This window comes from Fusarium phalaenopsidis, assembly GCF_050370095.1.
Source record: "Fusarium phalaenopsidis strain FUZ10S chromosome Unknown contig_32278, whole genome shotgun sequence".
Classification (NCBI taxonomy): Eukaryota; Fungi; Ascomycota; class Sordariomycetes; order Hypocreales; family Nectriaceae; genus Fusarium; species Fusarium phalaenopsidis.
The window spans coordinates 458,655-474,117 of record NW_028145417.1 but is presented as its reverse complement, the minus strand read 5'-3'; the positions used below and the strand labels follow the sequence as shown (position 1 = coordinate 474,117).

Sequence of the window (15,463 nt, the reverse complement as noted above, 5' to 3'; positions counted from 1 at the left end):
AATGGCCTGAACGGCGTTACAAGGCGCGAGGGGCATCATGCCTTTATGTACAAACATTTCAACGGCAGCGATAGATGTACGATATTAGATAATAAGAATGTTCTGCCGTCTAATCCACATAGCAAACATACCATCCTCGCGAATTGTCTTTCTTGCTTCTACAAGTCTATCAAAATATGGTCATCTCAAATTTTGATGCCATGAACCTCATCCTAACTCTTATCCCTTCATCACCAACACGCCATTCACCGTCTCGATGCAACCATCCAGCCTATCAGCAAAACCGTCTACGCCTCGTCACAATCGTCGCCCAATTCTCATGATAGTATGTCTCGACTAGACCCGCTTGAAAAAGTACACATAGGCAAACTTGCGCATCTCCTCGACGTCGTGCGCCTCCACCACCTTCTCGTCGTTGAAGAGTACCCAGGTTGGAGTGTTGGCGCCACCCAACGCCTTGCGGATAAAGGCGACATAGTGTCTAGATATAGTTAGCTAGTGTTCTTTATGTGTATGCATAAGTCATCACTCACCCAGCATGGATACTCGTGCCCTTGTGGCACACAATCGACCGAAGCTGGAAAGTCGCAGGGAGTGTTGCACTTCCAGCAGGCTCCTTTGAGATCGATGCGGCCCCTTCAGTAGGCGTGTCATCGTCAAAGGTTCCCTGGTCATCTGGGTGGCTGAAAAGCCACTCAACAGCGCGCTCGACGTCGCCGCCTGTCTCCTTCAGTGCCTTCTTGGCCTGAGGAGCGCCGAAGCCCATGGCTCCGAGCATCTCAATCTTTTCAGGGTCAGCTGTATCACCTCCAGCAGATTGTCCACCAAGATCGAGAGGAGCGTCAATATCGGGGTCCTCCATATGTCCAAAGAGCCACTCCATGGCGGCGTTGGCATCCGAGTTTCCAGTGGCATGCAAAGCACGCTCACATCGGTTACGAGGGAAGCCCATGGCCTCCAGCTGTGCCAGCGCTGTCGCATCGGGTTCAAAGGCCGGGGCTTTGGCCTCTGGCTCGTCAGGCAGCTGCTCTTCTCCGGGCTGGAGTCCCTGTGATAGATAGCTATCCAGGGGGAAAGGCTCATCGGGCACGATGACTGGCACATCCACCTTGATCGGAACCCAGTTGACCACCGTCATCTTTCGAGCGTTGACAACCAGGGTATCAGGGAAAGACTTGAAAAGGGATCGCTTGACAAAGCCATCCTTGCTTCCACAAGCAGAGCAGGTCAGCTCGACCTTCTCAGTTGCCGTAAAGTTGTCCAAACACTCCTTCAGAGTTACGGGCTTATAAGCTGCTGGGCCATCTGAGCCCTCCTCGGCGGGGAGCTTTTCCAGGGGAACATCAATAAAGATGTTGTCTTGCTCAGTGCTGCTATACCTAACCTTTTTGCAGCCCAAACACTGGAGACGCTGCTCAAGGGCAAAACGGAATGGTTCTGTAGGATCCTTGAGACCACCTTGGTGTTGAGATCGGGTGATGAGCTTGAAGAGATGCTGTAGCAACTCAAATGCATCCTGTTGTCGCATGGTGGAGAATTCCTCGTGTCCTCGGCCGATGAGATGCTTGAACATGGCTGGCGCCAATCCCTTCTGATGGGTGATGCCATCTCCACCCACGTCGGCATCAGGCTTGGAGTATCTGCCAGACAAAAGTCCATCGGCTAGCTTTCGTAGTTGAGTCTCCAGGTCCTCTGCGGGATCCTGGACGATCGGAAGATCATCGTTCGGTCGGAAATATCTCTCCTGGAACGAGGGCATGTCGAAAAGACACTGAGTAATACTGGCAAGATAACAGCTGTTTCCCAGGTTCTTCAAGCCAGTCAGGCTAGGGCCGAAGAGGGGGACGAGCTCCTTGCCGTCCTCGGTTGTCATGCTAAAGTCCCACTTGAGGTTTTGCTCGATTTGCATCTCCGTCAAGCTCTTCTCAGTCTTTTGGCGCTCCGCTAGCACAATGCCCCAGTGGGCCAAATGTTCGCCCAGGTTGTCATCGACTCGCTCGTCGTCGCACTTGTAGCAGTAAATGTCTGCGGTACCCTCTGGAGTAATGGACCCGAGCTTGACAGCAACCCCATGTCCAGATTCGTCCGAGTGAGCCAGAGCATGCGAGTTTCCATCAACACCACCCATCTGCTTGCGACCACATCCCAGGTTGCCACACTCCAGGCACAGCCAGAGGTTCTCCTTCAAGTCACATGCATAGCAGTGGCCCAAGACACCTTGTTCAATCTTTCGCGAAGGATGCTGCTGAAGCATCAGGATGTGCTCGCAGCTGGTCAACTCCTGTTCCCAAGCCTTGACCTCCTCCTTTCGAGAAAAGGTGTTGGCCTTGAGAATGCTGTCAACCAAGGGGGCGAGCTTCGGGCTTGTTCGGTCAAGCTCGGTATTGCATTCGAGACACTTGACGGACAAGGCAGTGTCGTATCGATCCTCCTCAGTCTCAGCAGCGATGGCCAGCTTGGACATTTTGGCAGGTGGCTCATCTCGTTCGACGACTTTTCGAGTTCGGCGGATGTTGAGGGCGAGAGGGTGGCTTTTCAAGGCAGCATGGAGCCTGTTGTGCATGCGGTCGCCAGCGCAGCCGCCGTTGAAGCACTGGAGGCAGACATCGAGACCGGCAGGGTCATCCTATTGCAGAGTCTGAGGTGAGCATGCGCTGGACAAGATGGGAACCGAAGCAAAGGCTCGACGTGAAGCGGCGAGTGGGAGGTCTTACAATCGAGTCGAAACACTGGGTACAGTCTTCGCGATAAACAGACTGAGCTGGAGTAGGGGGGTTGAGTCCTAGAGGTAACGTTAGTCGCCCTCAACCCAACTCTAGGTTGTTCGTGAAGCTCGCTAAAGAGCTGCCTCGATCAACGGCAGATCAAATGGCGGGGTCATTTTCAAGAGCTCACGTACCGATCGACTCAAGATGAGGACAAGCCATGATAGGCGGGCTTCTCTGGTTATTCTCTCTGCAGCTTAGAGTAGAAGAGCGACAGGAGAAAAGAAGAGTTTTTTAGTTGTCCTCTGTCAAGTGGGCGATGTTGAATGGAATCAATCCTTAGCCACGAGGGAAGCTCAGCGATGGGTGGTAGCACACGTCACTGGAGCTCGGTTCCTGCCTGGGGAAGTGTTAGCAAAGGCGGGGCATTTCAGCCACGATCCAGCATCGGCCTGTGGCGCAGATGTGGCGTAGCAGATCTCTTCATGCAAGACGGTACTGGAACATTCGCTCATGAGGTCTTGTCCTGTTGAAGGGTTACATTTTACGTGTCATGTATCACACAAACTGAGAGGGCTCCAACTAGAAGCGTGCGTTTTTCTCGCTGCAGTCAGTCGGCTCACACATGGCTACGGCAACCTGACCCTGACTGGTCTGGGGTAAGTCAGCACTCCAGCATGACCGGCTCTTCGAGGCTTATGAGCGTTGAATTGATTCCAAATGTATGATGTTGGGGAGTCATATCGGGTATTTAAGCTTCTTGGTGGCAATTATGGGTCATTTCATCGAGAATCTCTGTTTTTTTCTCCAGTGAATAACATCGGATAAAGCTTGGGTTGTGTTTCATAATGTGCTCGGAAAGTACCAAACCATCCATGAACACAAAAGAGCAGTGATGGGGCGTGGAAGAAAATGAGAGAAGGTCATTGATTTCAACACGAGAATCTCTTTATTTCTTATAGCACAAACGCCTTTATTCCGAGTTCGTAGATGAGACATGTTGTTGACGCACAAACCGGGCTTTCGCGGCAATTCACTGTCGGCAGCCTCCTAGAGGGCGATTGAGAATGGACATCTGCCCTATCGCTGATGCCTTTAGTTGCCTCAGATTTACATCAAGATATAATGGTGACATCCTCGAGGCTCATAGTCCATATTTACTTTCTGAAATTAGGAAAGGGAATCCCCCCTTAAGGTAACATTTCCCAGAGAGGATACTAGGCCATGCCACAAGGTAGCGCCTAGTCTTCAAGCCAGTCAAGTCTTTGGCATGCGAGATGAGAGACCAATTACACCTGACTACTAGACAGTTAGTAATGGGCAGTTTTGTGGCTACTCCTTTATGAGTACGTTGGAATAATGTTCATTTGGCATAGTGATGGCCTCGCACAAGCTCATGGCGGCACCATCCTATCCCCTAATAACACTGTTCGGGCTCGCATGCTCCATCATATCAGGAGCGCAAGGAACACAACTTCAACACAAGTCCCGAGCCGCTCGCAATCATAACCCAAGTTTCCGCGCAATGAGACTCGCCGTCTCAACATCTCCAGGGCTGTAAGTAATATTATACAAATAGCTTCGCTGTCTACCCGAAATTGCAATGCGACTCTAGGCTATTTGTAGGGAATACGGCGCATTCGTTCCTACACGGTTTCCGAAAGAGCCAATGTGGAGTTTCTGGATATGCAGAACCCTTGCTATAGGAATTCCAAATGTGCTGAGAGCCTAAATAGTGAAACCGACAGGTCGCTTTGGCTCACACGAGCAAAGCCTCAGCCTGTTTACATTCTTGATACACAATAGTTTAACTAGCCAGCTAAGCCATGGTCGTAAGAGTTAGATAAGAAACAAGGTAAAGAGGACCTCGACGAGCTGCAGAAATACGTATCGAGATAAATGTGTCAAAGACCATTATTGGAATAGAAGGCTTCATTGAATGAGCCAACACTAGGTACAGACACTCTCAAACGCGAGCTCGGGTCTATATCCGTAAATGCCCCAATACCCCAGATTCTCACCCACTTCCCCCAGCCTATCGTAGAATAAACGCCACTACTTTGCGGGGTTAAGCAAGCATTGTGCAACAAAGAAGCACATCCAAGAACTGAGCAATCTCTTTTCATTTCATATCATTTTGTTCCTGTTGGTCAGATCCTGAGTAACACCCCGCGTTTCTCTCCAAAGCGGCAGCCAACCCCGCAGGAGTTTGAGGGACACTCTGCCAGATCACCACCTCCAAAGCATTCGGCAGAGGAGATCGGCAAGGCCGTGATTGGCAAACTGGGCCGAATGTTTTAATACAAGTTGCGAACGTCATCGTATCTTCAATAACGAACTGGAACTCTACTCTAGTCTATCCGGTCTTGGCTCTTTAACTCGACTGCTACTATGGAGTCCTCAATCTCGTTATATGTACTTCCCGTCCTTTTCATCGCGTTTCTTGTCCGCTTTCTTGTTCAATTTATCCGATCCCCGCTTCGGACTGTGCCAGGTCCGTTTCTGGCACGATTCACCGATGGCTGGTATTTCTGGAACGTCCGTAAGGGGTCTTTCCAGGATGTAAATGTGGAATTACACAAGAAATACGGTACACTCACTTGCCTTCTCATCTCAGCATTTGACGCTGAGTACTTGATATAGGAACAATTGTCCGCTACGGCCCAAACCGCTACAGCTTCAACGACCCAGAAGCCGCCAAGATCATCTACGGCCTGGGCAACCACTTCCCCAAGTCATCATGGTATTCATCATGGGCTAGTCCTGGGCAATGGGCCATCTTCAGTGATCAGTCAATCAAGCGCCATGCCCAAAACCGAAGGCTCTATCAAGCGACCTATGCAATGTCGTCTCTGGTTCACTACGAGCCCTTTGTGGACGAGTGCTCTGACCTCTTCACGCAGCGACTCGCTGAGATGTCAAGGTCCAACATGCTTGTGGACATGAGACATTGGTTTCAGTGCTACGCATTTGATGTCATCGGCTTGATCACTTATGCCAAAAGACTTGGCTTTCTGGATCGTGGTGACGATATTCGAGGCGTCATCAGCGCGTTGGAAGAGCACTTGGGCTACGCCACGCTCGTTGGCATCTTCCCCAGCTTGCACCGATATCTATTCCCTCTCAAAAATTACCTTGCCGGCGCGAAAGGTGCCGGAAGAGCTTACGTGCTGAGCTTCACTAACGAGAGAATCCGTGAAGCGCAGGTCACTCCCAAGCCTGTGGCTGAAGAGAGCGCAGTCACCATGGAAGACTTTCTCACCAAGTTTTTGGCAAAACATGCAGCCGATCCGGATGTCTTTACATCTTTTCATGTACTAGCTGGGTGTACATCAAATATGGTAGCAGGCTCTGATACTACGGCCATCAGCCTCTCCGCGGTCCTTTACTATCTACTTAAGCACCCCGCCTGTCTGCAGAAGCTGAGGGACGAGATTGATGACCTAACTGCTAAGGGAAGCCTGTCCAAGTCGCCAACATTCAAGGAGAGCCAGCAGTTGCCATATCTTCAAGCGGTTATCAAGGAGGCGCTGCGGATGCATCCCGCCACCGGACTACCACTGGAGCGAGTGGTCCCTGAAGGAGGAGCAACGATTGCCGGACGATTCTTCCCGGAAGGCGTGAGTCAACGCGACGATCTGGTACTATATGAGAAGAGACTGACGAGTCAATCATGATACAGACCACAGTTGGCATCAACACTTGGGTAGCACACCGCGATCATCGAGTCTTTGGTGATGATGCCGAGACATTCAACCCCGATCGATGGTTAGTGGACGATGCAGCAAGGCTCTCTATGATGAACCGTTACTATATGCCTGTAAGAGACCCAACTACACACAGCAGTGACCCTCCTGACCTTTTGTACAGTTCGGACTCGGCTCTCGAACATGCATTGGACGACATGTTTCAATGCTTGAAATGTCCAAGCTCATCCCCCGAATTGTTCGAGACTTTGACTTCGGGCTTGATCCATCACTACAGCGGGAGGAGTGGCACACGCAGAACTACTGGTTCGTGAAGCCGCTGGACTTTAAGGTTCGGGTTGAGATGCGCCAAGCGGAGAAGAGCGATATGTTTTAACCAAGGCACGGATTCGGACCAACGTTGATAATAGTCCGTTGAAGGAAATAGTCAAGCGAAACAAACCTGCAGGCTAGTATTTCAAATCTTTGGTTGTCAGACTAGGAGCTCCAGTGATAACTGCATGATGCCCCGTCTGTGTTTGCATGGATCCGGACAGGGAAAGGCTTGTCTCGAGGACAAATGCCGGCTGGCCGGAGGATAGCCCCGAATTCCATGGTCTGGGGGTATCCCCGAGGGTCCGGCGAGCCAAGACCGAACGCTAACATTTACCGACCTTTTGATGGGAAAATTCGAGGTTTGTACCAGTTTTTGTTCATGTGAAAGGGATGTCATCCTTCGGTAAATTCAAGCATTGGCCACACAACGTAATTGTTGTATTCGCCATTGACTCGTCATCCGTGGCTTCCGTGGTATGTCCGGTGCCGTAACACCGACTCCGTGAATTGGGCGACCGGCGATTTCGCTGCGCCGAACGGCCGAGATCCACCGACGAGGCCTGTCCGTTGTTGAACCTCGGGATAGGGAAGAGAGAAGGAAAAAAAATATCGAGCCTCGCCTCTGAATAGAGTCATTAAATCCTGGTTTTTGTGTCGTCTGCATCTCCCCTGCCCGCGGAGCAGTACCGTGTCTCCGTCCCCCGCGGACATGGTCGTTCCCCCGCGGACGGAGGACGGGATCGATGCCGACTTATCAATCTGTAGAGGTAGGGCTTATCTATCTGATAAAGGTGTGTAACCGTTATTGAAGAGCACAACTCCTCGGAGAACGAGTACCGAGGTCGCTTGCTGGTCAGACACTTGAGACCAATGTACATTGAACGTGACCGTCTCTATTAACTATCGCCGACTTCCATTTGGCCAGATCCGCGACCGATCATCAGCGTTAGGGTTGGAGGGACCACGGAGCAAGATACCGGTGAATAGCGGGTTTCTGCGGTGCGGAGCTACTGTACAGTATGTACCTATCCGCTCGCTCTCGCCCAGAGGACGGCCAACGATGCGGTGCTCCGAAGCTGCGACGGGCGGTGATTCGTCTAGCAAGTAATGACAAATGTTGGCATCCACAATATTCCCAGCCCATCTTATCAGATGCAGGCTGGGTCCGGGTCCCCGGCCACGCTTGCCCCTTCCCCTCCAATCAGACGCTGTATGTCTAACTAAATGGAGAAAAGACTGACAATGCCGCCAAACCATTCCTCTTGTGGTAAAACAACTGGGAGAGGAAAGAGGAGAGAGGGGAAGCGCGATGTGGGTCGTTACCTTCCCTCTGGCTCTCTTCTCCGAGGAGGACCGAGCCAGCAAAGACGTAATGGCCGAGCAATCGAAGCTCGGTGATTGGTCGAGTAGAGACCCACACCACCGCGATGCATTGGCCGAAATCGCCATCCTGTGCAAGTCCCGCATTCTTTTTTTGAGCAAAGCCGGACGCCTTCTGAGGAGCTGAAATTCCTCCTTCCGTCATCGCCTTTTTGCCCTTTCGCCTCCCGACAAACTTGGATCCTGCATCACCAACTTGCATCGACCATATCAACGACACTCGTCGAATTCACTCCGATCCTAATCACAGACAAACCTCGTTGCTGTAGCTGCATCCTCGACTCCTTTCCGTCGGCTCAAGCGCAGCTCTCCTCTGTCAATCTCGGCATATATCCCGTCCGCACACACTCACCCACACACTCATATATTCACAATGTTCTCTCGAGGACTTCGCGCTGTCTCGCGGCGAGCTGCTCTCGCTGCTCCCCTCGCCCGCCCTGCCCTCGTCCCTGCGCGACAGCTCGCTCCCGCCGTCGCCGTCAACGCCTCTCGCTCCTACCATGAGAAGGTGCTCGACCACTACTCGCGGCCCCGAAATGTCGGGTCCATGAACAAGAAGGATCTCGATGTCGGCACTGGCCTCGTCGGCGCCCCCGCCTGTGGCGATGTCATGAAGCTTCAGATCCGTGTCGACCCTGAGACCCAGAAGATCTCGGATGTCAAGTTCAAGACCTTCGGCTGCGGTTCGGCTATCGCTTCTAGCAGCTACCTCACTGAGCTTGTCCGCGGCATGAGCCTGGATGAGGCTGGCAAGGTCAAGAACACTGAGATTGCCAAGGAGCTCTGCTTACCCCCCGTCAAGCGTATGTATACCCTTATATCACTCACGCCGTCGCTCAATTGCGGCATATCTCACTCACAGCTCACTGACTCTGATATATAGTCCACTGCTCCATGCTGGCTGAGGATGCCATCAAGTCTGCCATCTCGGACTACTACACCAAGAACCCCAACGCCAAGATCAGCAACCTCAGCGGCACTGGCATGAAGATGCCTACTGCCGAGCCTGCCGCCGCCACCGCCTAAGCGTACATGCGCGCACATACGACCCAACATATATCACATGTCGCCATCGTCGCCATATCGCTACGATTGGGAACTATTGGAATGATACCCTCACTGAGGCTGGATGAAAAAAAAGTAGCATGAGACTACACATAGGAGAGGGAACTCGCCGGCCAGGCGAACAGTGCACATCGGCTGCACCAGATGGAGGCCCCCATCTCATCTCTCCTTCTTTTCTCGCGCACACTTGGGAACTATTTTACTTTGGGAGTCAGGGGTTCAAATGTTTACTTTTGCTTGAATCACACAAGGAGTGATCGGCTCTACAGGGGAACCGGGGGGGGCGGTTGAGACGAATGCATTATACGGGGACAGCGTGCAGTTGAGCGGGGGAGATGAGAAGTTGTTGTGAACCAACTGTAACTATTAGCCACTGGAGCATGAAATGTCAAATGTTTCAACAACACAAGAGGATGTCGCCACAACACGTGATACATGTGACATGTTTGCTGATTGATACGCTGGTTATCAGATGAGCATCTCCGGGTTCGGGAGGGTTGTCATCTCCGAGACGATGGCTCACTTTCAGCCTCATGTCCGCGGAGTCCTTGGCTGTGCCGAATCCCTGGTTCTCCAGTCACTGACGCCTGACGTGCTCACCGTGAATAGCCCACAGATCTCGTGTCTCGACCCAACATCACGAGTTTTGACTCTATCGTCTTAGAGTATCCCCGTCACCGCTCATCCTCCCCTTAACAAGTGTCAGCCTAACTCATGTTTAACCGTCGCCATCTCAACCTTGAATAAAGTCATATCCCCCTAACCCAGAGACCCTTTCCAATCGGCAGGCCTGGATGCCTTCCCCGGTCGGCATCTCGCGATTCCAGACTCGCGGCGCCTTATCAATCACCCCACCTGGAGAAGCCATGTGCTGACCATGCGTGTCGTGCATTGATCTTTGAACAACGGACAATGTAGAAAAAAGGAGGTACAAGTCCGCGATGCTACTCTCTGGCGTCATGAGATCTTATCTATATTTCCCAGGGGAATAAATCCTCTTGGGGGTAGATTATATCCGGGCAGGGGTGAGCGTCAAACATCAGGCCATAATCCACACATTGGAAAAAGCCACCACGTTGCATTTCGCGGGGTAGGGCTTGGAGGTAAGAAATGAATTGTTTTCCGGCAGTTTGGAAGGATGGGAGGAGGGTTTGTGGGGTTTTTCGTATCTCGTACGAAAGACTTAATGGGGGATCTTGATATCATCCTCATGGTGTTTTGAGATGTAGGGGTAGGTTTGGACATGTACAGCCTTGTTATATTTCATTACTTTCAATTATCTGGATGATACCAGCTACTTGGCCTCTTTCAAGCATTGTGTGCTTGTCTTTGATTAGGTAGGCCCTCCCTTTCTCACACTACAGATTAACGGCCGTCTCATGATATACACTCGCTCACTCCCGAAACTTCTTCAATGCTAGATCATCCTCCAGCCCCCAATTCAGGGCGGACAATATACACGCTTGCTCCCACCAGGAGAATCATTCAACCGTGATCCTTTCACTGAGCCACTGGCACATGAACGCCATGAAATCCCATCCCGATGGCAAAGTCTGCCTCGGCTCTCCCCAATTCCTCCATCGTCTTGCCATCCAAGCACAAGAGATAGGTAGTCTCTGTGACACCATCAACAACCACGCTCAATACCACACCATCATCCTCATCCTCTGCCTCAGGCCGCGGTACAAATACAGGCTCTCCTGGTGTATGCCCCTCTGGTCCACTCCAGATCAGCGCCTCCCTAGTAATCACATCCGTCTTGACCAGCGCATCGACAATAGTGCCGAGACCACGCAGAGTCGCGCCGTAGACAAAGCGATAGGGTTTCCCCAAACGGAGAGGATGGATAGTTGAGAGCTCGCCAGCGTGAGGAGTTGGGATGCAGAGGTCCTCCTTCGCAGTGGCCGAAAATGACATGTCTGGTGCCCCTGTGGGCATTCTGAAGCGGTATCTGGTAAAAATGGGAAACGAATTCTCGTATCGCTTGCCCTCAAACCAGTACTTCTTTGTGGCGTCGTTGCGGTCAAGGATTACATCATAGTAGAATCCCTTGATGATGTCCATGTTCTGGTACTTAGACAAGTCAAAGCAGAGCTCAATGTGCTCCTTGCCATTCTCGTCCTTGACATGCTCCTCGAAAGCGTTGACGGAGTGGAAGAAGAAAGCCGCAGGCGTTGAAAAAGTAGCCACAAGCCCCTTTCCATGCCGCCGGTCAACAACGAGCCACTTGCACTTCTTGTTCTCGTCAAATGGCAGAAGGGACTCAAGAATGTTGCTCTTCCACAGCATCTTCAGTCCACTCCACGCATAGTGCGACGACGGGATACAAATGACGACATAGTTGTCAGTCAGGAAGAAGCTGTGCAGGTACGCAGGCGGGACGTTCGGGTCCGTCACTGTGGCGAGGATCTCCGTCTTACCCGAGGCTGCATCGACCCGGAAGACGCGGTAGGTCGGGTATCGACCAAAGTCGAGGTTGTAGTTGAAGTAGTCTCCAGTTATAGGATCGCGCTGGGCGTGTGCGCATGAGCAAGGACCGCTGAGGAGAGGGTCGAGGGCGCTCTGCATGGCGAGGCCGAGCGGTTCGAGGGTGGTGGGATCGATGCGACGGATGCCGGCAAAGTCGGTTGCGGTGAAGACGTTGGAGAGGTTCGCACGATGGCCGAGGGGGATTGCAGGAGCCTTAGCCCCGTTGCCATTCGTGTGGCCGTTCTTTTGGGGCGCATCAGCCTTGTGCTTGCTTTGGCCGGTGATGTGCCAGTTCTCCTGAGCCTTGGACTTCCCGGCGTTGGATAGGCCTGGGACATTGGGCAATACGGTGACATTGTTGTTTCCATACTTGGGCTCAAAGTGGCTCATGAACTTTGCAAAGATGCCCACACACGGATCTGCCTTTTGTCCAAACGTTATGCCAGCTCGCCATCCCTTCTTCTTGACGCTCTCGACCCACGACTCGGCCTGGCGTCTGGAAGAGTACCACACCTGGACATCACCACCATCATCAGGGACAACGATGTCGAAGCGGTGCGTTTGGGCAAAGCCGTCAAACCAGTGTGTGGTAAAGTGCGTGCCGCGGACTGTGTTCTCGACGCGGCTTTGGCCGGGGCCGGTGCGGAAGAGAGCACCGGCAGCCCATGAGGGGATGGAGCCTTTGAGGGTGAGGCGGAGGGGACCGCGATGTTCTTCAAGGTGGTCAAACTAGAGACATCAGTACATGGATGGGAATGTTATGAGGATTGAGGCAGACACTTACAGCAGCTTCATTGGGCCATTTCTTCCACGATTCGTCCAAGATATTTTGCGTGATCTGGGAACGGTCCTCTCCCTCGTGCTCGCAAGTGCGATGAAAGGTACCAGGCCCGTTGAGAGCCATGGCGGGTATCAAGGTTTCTTGAAATGCAGTAACAGGCAACACAAGGGGAGTTTGTGGCCGGGTTGAAAGAGAAGATGCTGTGTAGCAGCGGAAGACGAGATATCAAAGAACAGAGAAACCAAGGCGTGCTCTTTGAAGATGACACAAAGAGACTGCGATTCACGACCGAGGACAATGGCGATGGCTTTATACCATGCCGGGCGTTGCTGCTCCCGGGTTTCTCTCGTGTGGTGTTTGCTGCAGTGTTGAGAAGTGGCTGCAACTGACAACCACTGCGAAAAGGAATCCCTGATCTTAACTCGGATGTTTCCCGTGTAAGAAATGGCACCGTTTCACTGACAGCTTCGAATCAACTTCCCCATTTGAATGTGATGCATGTCAGGGTCGCAGTCACGAATCCTTTGGTGATATTCCCGGTGTTGAAGGACGTTCGATTGTATAGAAGGTCAAGTCAATGACGACCCAATTTCGCATTCGCATCCGCGAAAATGCACAAAGGACAGACTCGATAGCATAATGGATTCATTGATGCAGGAACCCAATAGGAAAAGCCCCCTTTCAAATTGAACAAGCCAAGCAAGCCCAGCCAGCCCTTGGACAATAACCTTGGGGGGTTGATTTGAGGAATATTGCCCCACCACACCTTTTCGCTCCTCTTGATGGTGGTGACAGACTCAGCCAAGATGCAACTTCGCTTCGCACTCGCATAGCACGTGCACTCTCCTCCAGGTTTCTCGAAGTTGGCGAACGCCCTCGAGAACAGACGCGGTGATATTCCGCCCAGTTCGCTTCTCGTCGCCCGCTGTCAACCTATCAGAGTTGGTAGGTGACAGAAATAACCATGCAATTTCCGATGGCTCGCTTGATGAATCCACTAGATATGGGACACTCCTCTCTTTACAAGGTTGAAGGCACTAGTTGGCAACGGCTGAAAAGCGCCAGATTGTTGCACACACAAGTTGAACGAACCCCCTCCTGGTCGGTGAACCATGGGGAACCCACAAGGCTACGAAAAAGAACCTTGTCGCACGGCATTGAGGCCCATTCGCTCGAGACAATCGGAATGTGTGACTTGGAGCTGACCTCGAGGCGTTCCGCCATGTGTGACTTGGCAGGCGTAGGCTATCAAGCCAGTGTCAATATTCTCCGGAGTCGGGCATCGTTAGACAGATCTCAATGGTCTAGGTTGAATGTCTCGCTAACGCGTGCCAGATCTATAGCCAATCTACAAGACATTGTCCATGAGGATTCGGCTATTCGAAGCAGTCATCGACCTTGAAGCTAACCATTTGTAGACCGCGAGTTGGCAATCGCGGAATTCTACCCCAAGGCCAAGCCCCATGAAGTATGCTAGGTGTCCATGGTGTTTGCTCTGATGCCGCTACTGCATCCTCTGCAGGAGGAGTCTCTTGGCGATGCAAACTGGTCTTTGATCGGAGACAAGCAAGAGGATGCCTCCCGGGATCGAGCTGGATATGATGGCAGTAAAGTCAAGTTGACGTTGTAGAAGGCAATTGACATGCCGTTGTCAGTGGGATTTGTATGATGGATGATAGATCCTTGTATGGTGGAGCGCTGTAGCGAACTTTACAGGGGCATAGGCCTAAAAGAATGCTGCTCAGTGCGGTCATGTGACATCCGCAAACAACATCACTGCAACACCAAGCATCAAGACCGAGATATCTTCACACCAAAGGAACTTGCACATCTTGATAAAAATCCATCATGTCTAGCCGTGCATCTGCACCGACGATCCCGTCGTTGAAGCAATCCTTCCTCGTCAACCAGACAACGCTGCTGGCGCAGCCTCTCGCACCGTCTCGCACATGGCAGGCTGCCAACGACGCGTCGAGTGAAGCTATACCTGAGCGCGTCCTTCAAGAAGCCCTGCTCAATCTCAACCACACTATTCAGCAGCACTGCCGTCGCGTCTATGCTCCGCAGGCTACTCGCAATATTGCTGAGCAGATTGATGATATTTACACCAAAGATGCTGCGCGTAGGGTGGGAGGAGTGGCCGACGTTGAGGGCAGTATTGGCAGAGAGCTTGATTTAAGTGAGTCTCGTTGAATCTATTGTAAGCTTCACATGCTAACATGTATGAAGCTGGCGATAAAGCCATTGAGTCTCTTCCGCCAACTTGGCCGTCAGACAAGGATGTCAACGACTACCCCACAGAAGCCAAGCACTACACCGATGCCGTCACTCGGCTATCCGAGCTGAATGAGCAGCGCAAGCAGTTGAAAGAGCAAGTAGCGCGACTCAACCGCCTCAAAACTGTCGTCGAGCCCTTGCAGACGAGCGACAACGGAGCCGGTATCCAGGAGAACTTGCTCACGCGGAATGGCCCCGTCGAAAAGGAGCTCGAGAGAATGCGCTTCTTGCTGGCCAGAGTTGGTGGTCGTGTTCATGCTTTGCCTGATCAAGCTTCGAATGGCTCTGCCAAGGAGATCAACTTGAGCGAAGTTGGGGCTCAGGGCCGAAAGAGGCGTGTTGATCAGTTTCTTGCTGATGACAAGGTGTTTCCCTCATAAGTGAGCTCAAGTCAGACAACTGAGGCGAATTCCCTGGCGTTAGGCACGCCGCTTCACTTCGCTCATGGGTATTCCGTCCCAGCATATCGAAACGGCCCTATTAAGAGGAAGCTTCAACGTCAACCCCCAGCTCGCTCTGAGCTCTGGGTTGCTTGCCGAAGACGACAATCAAGATCTACGACAGCTTATGATTATATCACTCTGAGCCTACACACAAGTGGCGATTCATTTCATGAGTCTGATGAATCATCCAATGCATCATTACTTGGATTCAACCAACCCCTGGCATCAGTCGGCCGCATTATCAAAAGCCGATGGGAAGGCCAATGAAGCCCCAGCGAGGGCGAATGGTCAGAATTCTTACCGCCTTGGCCTCGCTCACCT

General features: G+C 52.0%; 5 protein-coding genes across 5 annotated transcripts; 3 read left to right on the top strand and 2 right to left on the bottom strand.

Moving 5' to 3' along the window:
* Nucleotides 1–336: 336 nt before the first annotated feature.
* LRP88_00751 (ubiquitin-specific protease UBP14) lies at nt 337–2,927 on the bottom strand (the record flags this gene model as incomplete). Its single annotated transcript, XM_083237456.1, has 4 exons — nt 337–481; nt 534–2,626; nt 2,715–2,782; nt 2,900–2,927. 4 exons carry the CDS (start codon nt 2,925–2,927, stop codon nt 337–339), a joined length of 2,334 nt encoding a protein of 777 aa, XP_083105961.1.
* A 2,169-nt stretch (nt 2,928–5,096) lies between these two features.
* LRP88_00750 (cytochrome P450) lies at nt 5,097–6,788 on the top strand (the record flags this gene model as incomplete). Its single annotated transcript, XM_083237455.1, has 4 exons — nt 5,097–5,295; nt 5,349–6,325; nt 6,373–6,525; nt 6,576–6,788. 4 exons carry the CDS (start codon nt 5,097–5,099, stop codon nt 6,786–6,788), a joined length of 1,542 nt encoding a protein of 513 aa, XP_083105960.1.
* A 1,692-nt stretch (nt 6,789–8,480) lies between these two features.
* Nucleotides 8,481–9,133, top strand: LRP88_00749 (NifU-like N terminal domain-containing protein; the record flags this gene model as incomplete). The annotated part of the gene is made up of 2 exons (XM_083237454.1): nt 8,481–8,910; nt 8,991–9,133. The coding sequence occupies 2 exons, from the start codon at nt 8,481–8,483 to the stop codon at nt 9,131–9,133; spliced, it is 573 nt and encodes a 190-aa protein (XP_083105959.1).
* Nucleotides 9,134–10,672: 1,539 nt separating this feature from the next.
* Nucleotides 10,673–12,545, bottom strand: LRP88_00748 (carotenoid oxygenase; the record flags this gene model as incomplete). The annotated part of the gene is made up of 3 exons (XM_083237453.1): nt 10,673–11,884; nt 11,978–12,370; nt 12,426–12,545. The coding sequence occupies 3 exons, from the start codon at nt 12,543–12,545 to the stop codon at nt 10,673–10,675; spliced, it is 1,725 nt and encodes a 574-aa protein (XP_083105958.1).
* A 1,725-nt stretch (nt 12,546–14,270) lies between these two features.
* LRP88_00747 (kinetochore Sim4 complex subunit Fta4) lies at nt 14,271–15,079 on the top strand (the record flags this gene model as incomplete). Its single annotated transcript, XM_083237452.1, has 2 exons — nt 14,271–14,601; nt 14,652–15,079. 2 exons carry the CDS (start codon nt 14,271–14,273, stop codon nt 15,077–15,079), a joined length of 759 nt encoding a protein of 252 aa, XP_083105957.1.
* Nucleotides 15,080–15,463: the final 384 nt, after the last annotated feature.